This window comes from Coregonus clupeaformis, chromosome 27 (genome assembly GCF_020615455.1).
Source record: "Coregonus clupeaformis isolate EN_2021a chromosome 27, ASM2061545v1, whole genome shotgun sequence".
NCBI classification, from domain to species: Eukaryota; Metazoa; Chordata; class Actinopteri; order Salmoniformes; family Salmonidae; genus Coregonus; species Coregonus clupeaformis.
Window position 1 is genome coordinate 19,239,639 of NC_059218.1, and position 8,131 is coordinate 19,247,769.

The 8,131-nt window shown below is 42.1% G+C and overlaps 1 protein-coding gene across 1 annotated transcript; it reads left to right on the forward strand.

Annotated features, from left to right (window-relative positions):
* Window positions 1-254: 254 nt before the first annotated feature.
* Window positions 255-5,982, forward strand: LOC121541144 (AT-rich interactive domain-containing protein 5A). Its single transcript, XM_041850120.1, has 6 exons — window positions 255-432; window positions 2,327-2,474; window positions 2,649-2,701; window positions 2,954-3,051; window positions 3,283-3,451; window positions 3,794-5,982. The coding sequence occupies exons 2-6, from the start codon at window positions 2,336-2,338 to the stop codon at window positions 5,258-5,260; spliced, it is 1,926 nt and encodes a 641-aa protein (XP_041706054.1). The 5' UTR covers window positions 255-432; window positions 2,327-2,335; the 3' UTR covers window positions 5,261-5,982.
* Window positions 5,983-8,131: the final 2,149 nt, after the last annotated feature.

The following is an 8,131-nucleotide window of genomic DNA, read 5'->3' on the forward strand; positions in this document are numbered from 1 at the left end:
CATGAATGAATGGCTGTCATCACCACTAATGGTGAACAAAACAACTTTTCTCTCTGCGAATTTTATCAAATTTCTACCTAATTCTGTGGACTTTTCTGATGCCAAGCCTTTGGCATGCTACCACGAACAGGTTGGACTGGTCTAACTTCCAACTCATAGCAGGAAGAACTCTGGGTATTCACCTCCCTGAGAGCGTTGGACCTTGATTTCATTCAGACGCACAGGACAGGTGTGTGGACAGGAAGAGGTGACAATACTGTCTTGACTGTGGAAAACGGGAGGAGACGCACAGAGACAGGAGTGGAGACCGTATTTTAGCTACCAATCTGCAGATATAAACCCTGATCTTTAGAGCCTGTGGATGCGCTGCAGCCTGGTGTGGAGGCCTGAGACTGAGACCTAGTCACCTCTATTCTGCCTTTGAAATCACAGGTGAGCACCACCACTAAATACTCTAGTGTTACTCTCTTACAGCTTGGTTGGTGGTTCTGATATCATCTTGGTTTCTTCCCAAGTCTTCATAGCTGAGAGGAGGCACTGAGGTTGTAAAATGTTGGAGCTACAGATAATATTCTTGGTACTGACGGTATCTCCAATGTATACTCCATATTCTTGTGTGATTTAGGGTCAAATTTCCATTAAATGTCACACAATTATTCAATACAGGGGACAAAAAGGGGATATGGAATTCAATTTGGAAAAAAAGCCCAAAATGGAAGAAACTCTTTTCCCTATTGAAAGAAAATTCCAATCATGAATAGGATAATAGTCTTTTTTTCTTTAAAGGTTTTGAAATAATGTGGTCAAATGTGGTTCACATCTTTGCATTGAATTTCCCGTAGCTTTTGAAGTAGTTTTGGAAATCCCAGACCTAGGGCAACAGCACTGTGTAACAGAACAATGTATGCTGGAAGATTGTTCACATTGTGAGAGACAACCCATCTGCCTAAGGAGACTACTAAGTAGCTGGTGTCACAATCAACATAACTTCTGTAACAGAATGTGTAGCCAATGGCCTATATCCTCTATGAAGATACTATTAGATTTTTTTTGTTTTGTAATATGAAATTAATATTTATATTATTTAATTCGATTCGCAATCCATAGCTCAACCACCCATTGGTATGTCAACACACATGGAGTGATGGTGTTGCTCTAGATTGCTTTCAAACTGTCTGGTGTCTCAGAAACAAATTGCTGTTTGTGGTTGTATTCATGAACACAGAGTGAAATTGAAATAATTGTCATGGTTGCCGTGACCACAGTCAGCTCAGTGACAGCTCAGTGACATGTTTGTGACAGCCTGTGTTTTGACACTGGTACCACCGTGCAGGGACAAACATGGTTGTGTGATCAGTCAAACAACGGATTTAACCGTGATCAGTCAAACAACATTAGTTTGTGTTTTATTTGTCCGTTCATCAGTCAAACTCAGTATTTGATTTGCAGTCAAGCCACGGTCAAATACGTTTTACGTGCATTGTAAATATGTTGTGTATGTGCACAGCCGGCTACAGGCATAAGCGACATGAGCGGGGGGCCCCGACCCAAAGGAACTCTGTCACGAATTCAGCCGAGGCTGCTCCTCCTCCTTGCTCGGGCAGGCTTCGGCGTTCGTAGTCACCGGAGTACTAGCTGCCACTGATCTATGTTTCTGTGTTCTACTTGTTTTGTCTATATTGCACACACCTGGTTCCAATTACGATAATTTGTTTCCCTATTTTACCCTCTGGTTCCCTCATGGTGTTGTGCGTGATTGTTCGTTGTTTTGTTGTCATTGACATTGTGAGTCGGTATTTTCTTCCCTGCGTGGAAGATATGTTTATTTACTTGACTAAGTTGACTAAGTTCTGTGTCCTGCGCCTGACTCCGTCCTACCGCTACACACTGACGCATGACAAACTCAGACGGGGATTCAACTTACTGTTGAGAGTTAGAATAGTAGAATACCCAAGGTGTAAGTTAGAAATGTGGTTGTCCGTCAACAGTTTTTCTCTTGTTTTGTCAGTCACTGACAGTCACTCAATTAGCATTTTCAGCTAACAATTTTTAGATTGTTAAGTTAGTCTAGCCAGTTATCTAAACTTGTAAACCCCATGGCAAAATGTGTAGAACTGCAGAAAACGTGCTTTAAAATCTTGCTTGGGGACCCCACAAGGCTAGAGCCGGCCCTGTGTATGTGTGGTAAAAGATTGCAAAATACTGTTTGGAATAATGTTAACTATGAACGTCAATGATGCATGAACAACATGATGCTGGTGTCTTCTTCAATATGTTGTGTAAACGTTGTGGTAATGGTGTGGTTGCGTCATGTGTGTGTTCACAGGCAGACATCATGGCCCAGGTGCAGGAGGAGAGACCCTCCGAACAGGAGAAAGAGATGGGAGAGGAGACCTTCCTCAAAGACCTCTGTCTGTACATGAAGAAGAGAGGTACACCCATAGAGAGAATACCACACCTGGGCTTCAAACAGAGTGAGTATACTGTACACAGAGAAACATATGCGCGCGCACGCACAGTACATGCACACACACACAGTACATGCACGCAGATACAGTACATGCACGCACACTCACACACATTAATTGTTGAGATCTCTCAGACTGAATGTAGAGCTGATATTCTGTATATTTTTTCTATGTTTCTAGTCGATCTGTTCATGATGTACAAGACTGTGAAAAGCTTGGGTGGCTATCTCCAGGTAAAATAACATCAATAATTTCCAACATGTATTATGTTTCAGTTTTCGATTAAAATAGGTGTGAGCAATTCATATTACAAGTCAAACCCAGAGTTTCAACAGAAAATCCTGTAAAGTTGTTTTTAAAGTCAACTATCCTCATCACCCTCTTTTACAAGTTTGAAAACTATTGTAATGGGGCCACATTTCATGTATGTTTTTGTTACATGTATACAATGATTCAATGTTAAAATCAAGCTGAATTTCTACCAGGTAACAACCCAGCAGCTGTGGAAGCAAGTATACAACATCTTGGGAGGAAACCCCAGAAGCACCAGTGCAGCCACCTGCACCCGTAGACACTACGAGAAGTATGTCAAAGCAAACTTATCCTACATCTTATATACATGCGTGTCTGTGCTTGCATGTGTGCGTGCGTGTATGTGTGCATAGACTTGTATGGTTGTGCACATGGCTGTGTGCTTGCATGTCTTTGACACAGATATTTTGAATATACAGTATAAGTGTGCAAGTAAATGATGTGTATGTGTGGTATATTTAAATTGGTTCAGTCTCTAAAAATGGCCTTTGTGTTGCCATAGGCTGCTTCTTGCATATGAGTGTCACGTAAAAGGAGACAACTACATGGAGGTCCTGCCACAGCACCAGCAGAAGCGTTTACATTACAGTAGTCTCTGTGAGGAGGATGAGTGCCCCAGGACAGCTAAACGTATCATGACATACGGCGATCTCCAGACATCCCAGCAACAGGTACACTAACAAGCAAACATACACACACACACACACACATAAGCATGTACACACACACACACACACACTGACAAGTGGTCATACACAGATGAAGACAGAGGCTGCATTTACACAGGCAGCCAAAATCTGAACTTTTTTCCACTAATTGTTCTTTTGACCAATCACATCATATCTTTTCACATTAGATATTTTTCAGAGCTGATCTGATTAGTCAAAAGACAAATTAGTGGAACAAAGGATTGGGCTGCCTCTGTAATAGCAGCCATACACACACAGACACACATGCACACACACACATTTAAATGAATTGACTGACTCATTATTGGCATTTTCTCCTCTCAGAACCCCCATAACGTCCTGATAGACTCCAGAGTGAGGATCATCCCTATGCATGTACACTACCGTCAGAACTATCACCACCCTGGCAACCCCGTCCACCCACCTCTGCTCCCCTATGTCCACCCACCTCTGACCCCCAGCAGCCACCCCGGACCCCAGCCCCAGCCCCCATATCTCCCCTCCCCTCAAGGGCAGATAGAAAGGACCAAGCAGCCTCTGGAGCGCTTGCGCCTCCTGGCCAACCAGTACAAGTGCTCCTCAGACTGGACTGAGCCACTCAACCTCAGTCGCAAGAGAGCTTGCGTAGAGTCAGGCGGTCACCCTGCTTCGTCCTTTACCCCTCCTCCCTCCAACAAATCCCCAAAGTTCTTGAATATGCCCTCACCCCTGTACCCCACCAAGGGGATGGCTAAAGACGAGGGCTGTGAGACGCCGGAGGGGAAGTCACCCCCGGAGAGATCCTACCTCTACCCCTTGGAGACCAGAGACGGCTACGTCATCGACCTCACTTCCTCCTCCTCCTCTGGCGGTTCCTCCCACAGTCTGACACCAGCCTCCAGCCCAGGCATGAAGACGGAGTCCCTCGTCCCCTCTCCACTGCAGAGTCGCAAGGCCAGCGCCCCCTCCATGGTCCACGTCCCTAGACCCCTGAAGAGAGAATACCCAGATTGGCCAATGGAGGAGTGGAGGGGGGAAAGCCCCAAGCACAGTCCGGGGCCTCTCAATCTCAGCTGCGCTCTGCCCAGTCCCCCCAGAGAGACAGGAAGGATGGAGATCCAGATCCCGCTGGTGCTGCTCCATGACTGGATTAAAGGAGGCCTGCTATGTGGGCCTGCTGGTTCCCGGCCTGGGGCTCCATCCCTGCAGGGTCCAACACCACAAGGTCCAACCCTGGGCCAGACCCCAGAGCCAAGGGAGAGGACATGGACCAGATCAGACACCTCCCCCACCGTAGTGAACCATGCTGACCAGGTCTTCCAAAGCCCTCACAGAGACCAGGACAGGAGCTCTGGTTATCTGAGGGAGAGGAGTCTGGAGAGGTACAGGAACCTGCCTAGCCCCACCACCACCTCCCCTGCTTCCAGTCACCTCTATCCCATGGAGCCCTACCAGATCTCCTGCTACAAGCCTCAGCTGTCAGGGAGCATCATCCATAACCCAGCCTGCCGGGACTTGTACCCCTGGGAGAAACAGGAGAACACCAGGAGGCCCTACCACCCAAACCACATGCACCCCCAGGATCTACGGGACAGAGCCCAGCCAATCCCCTTGAAGATCCACCCCAGCAGTCAGGCTCTGGAGCAGGATTATGTAGGCCCCACATCCCCAGCCTATAGTCTAGACACATCCCAGGGAAGGGAGGATAACCCTAGGATGGCTTTGATGGTGGACCCCTCATCTTCCTCTCTGGTACCACTGACACCTGAGGAGTTCATGAAGTTAAAGAGGCTCATCTCAAGCTCCTTGTGAACAGAAGGCAACAACAGGACAACAATCCTGCTAATTAACAGAAAACATGATGCACTCTGGACGAAAGATGTAACATGTCAATGTTGACATTGGACTCTTGGAAAAGCACCCATTACTGTACATAGAATATTGTCTAGAGAAATGCCCTGACACATAACAAAGAGACATATAAATAAATATATATATATATAGAGAGAGAGAGAGAGAGAGAGTACTGTTTCAGTTATAAAACACAGTTCAAGAGACATTGTAGCACTACTGTTGACTAACTTTTGAAATACTTCCGAATATGAATTTTAGTCTGTGTTTTTATCCTTTGAAGCTTGATAACAATTTATTATGCACTGGAATGAAAGGTTGTTCCAAAATGAAGTATTTTTTAGCCTTCATCTCAGGGATTTGTTTTGAACATGAAGTAGCATTGAAATTGAATTTTTTTAACGTTTTAAAAATATTATGTAGTCTGATAATAACAGTCAAAATCTGGTATGTTCTGCACGAAACTATACAAGTTTACCACCCAGACAGCAAAGGTATATTTTGTGTGTGAATTGTTGGGAAATGTGACTTGTACTTGTGATTTTGTTGAGAATTGTGAGCCACACTGTTTTGAGAAGGAACAATTACAGTATATACAAATAAAATGTAAAATATACGTTTTATTATGAACATGTGAATGTTTTTATATACACTGAGTGTACAAAACATTAAAAATAACTGACCAGGTGAATTCAGGTGAAAGCTATGATTCCTTATTCATGTCACTTGTTAAATCCACTTCCATCAGTGTAGATGAAGCGGAGGAGACAGGTTAAAGAATAATTTTTAAGCCTTGAGACATGGATTGTGTATGTGTGCCATTCAGAGGGTGAATGGGCATGATTTAAGTGCCTTTGAACGGGGTATGGTAGTAGTTGTCAGGCGCACCGGTTTGTGTCAAGAAGGTTCTCTTAATGTTTTGTACGCTGTGTATATATTTGTAAATTTAATTTTTTTTTCCTATTCTTATTTTACCACGAGTAATGATGGATTCTTTTAATCCTTTTCATGTTTCTAATTTTTCACACAAATATTCTGATAGTTTTCATTATTTTCTTCACATATTTACACAGTATTGTACAAATATGGCATTATCTAACACCTACATCAACTCATTTTGCATAGTCAAAACCCTAACCAAGGTGGAACTTCGAAAACGGTCACAACAGCGAGAATGTGTCATTTGTGGCTGTAAATCAAATAGGAGATGCCAGGTAGTGTCAGTGTGAAACCCCATGCTAACTATGTTCCTCAGAAAAACTAACTATATTCCTAAAAAAAAGAACACTAAAAACACACGTCAACTGACACTCATATATTGAACAAAAATATAAACACAACATGCAACAATTTCTAAGATTTTGCTGAGTTACAGTTCATATAAGGAAATCATTCAATTGAAGTAAATTCATTAGGCGTAATCTATGGATGTCACGGGACATGGCAGGGGCGCAGCCATGGGTGGGCCTGGGAGGGCACCTGGGAGGGCACCCAGGGCCTGGCTCCACCCACTGTGGAGCCAGGCCCAGCCAATCAGAATCAGTTTTTCGCAACAAAAAGGCTTTATTAGACAGAAATTCTCCTCAGAAATAATATTTTTGTAAGTATTAAACATTTCTGGGATCTTTTATTTCAGCTCATGAAACATGGGACCAACACTTTACATGTTGCATTTATATGTTTGTTCAGTATATTAACCCTTATACTACCAACATATTTTACATACATGGATTACCAACTGGGGTCATTTTGACTCTGATAAGAAACTATTGGAAAAAGCAACAATCACAGCAAAATATAAACTAAATGATTTTGAAAACATCATAAGACATGTAAATAATGTTATCTGAAATAAAAATATAACCAAAACGGACTGTTATTTTAGCAGAATTACACTTATTCTGCATATTTTCTTAAATGACAATATGTATTTTTCCCTTAAATAATGTGCAGCTATTTTCCAAAGTACAACCCACATTAGTACTAAAGCTGATTTACCATCATTTTATTGTATATAGTATCATTCAGTTTTTAGAATTATGAAGTAAATATACATTTTGTCATATTTATGTGGTAAAAACAACTGCAATTTAAAGGGGTGGTACACCAAAATGTGAAATATACTGTTCTTAATTTTATTGACAAAAAGCGATTCACCCTTTGATCCTGAGAGACCAAAAACATAGTTTTATTTATTTATTTACCCCACAGCCAGCATTAGCATCGCTGCTAGTGAATCAATGGGATTGGTATAGAGCCTATGGCAGGATGTTTCAAAAAGCAAAGTCACTTCAAACTAAATGTTATAGCAACACAAATACCATAACAAGTTGAAAATATTGAATGTTGGAAGATGTTATAGGAGTGATGGTATTTATATATCATATTCCCTAGAATAACTATTTTTTGGAGAAAACAACAAAACATCCCCACGTGTACATTCAGAGGGTAGCTGGTTTCTGTATTACATTTCTACCAAGTAGTTATACCACTGACAATGAGCGGTTTTGACTGCAACTAAGCATATATCTAAGTTAGTTTTGATTTTGATCACAGTCATACCTGGTTATAACCATAGTACATAAGGTGCTCCATCTCTGCAGGTGATCTGTCTATCAGGCAGTGGCGACCCGTCATTCAGGGTAGGTGTTTTGAGCCCCACCTGTTTAGCAAATAATATATTTTTTATTTTATTTATTTTTTGGTGCCTTTTTTGCATGTTATTTTGGTATTAATACATGTCACTTATTAGTTTGCAAACAATGTAAAAAAATATATAATATATCATTGAGTTAATGAAGCGGCATACCAACAAGGTCTCTTTTTTGCTTT

Bases quoted from the DNA above. Each gene is read 5' to 3' on its own strand.
- LOC121541144 (XM_041850120.1), top strand. From the start codon at position 2,336: ATGGCCCAGGTGCAGGAGGAGAGACCCTCCGAACAGGAGAAAGAGATG. The intron at 2,475-2,648 runs GTGAGTATACTG...CTATGTTTCTAG, and splicing joins ACACCTGGGCTTCAAACAGA to TCGATCTGTTCATGATGTAC. The intron at 2,702-2,953 runs GTAAAATAACAT...AATTTCTACCAG, and splicing joins GCTTGGGTGGCTATCTCCAG to GTAACAACCCAGCAGCTGTG.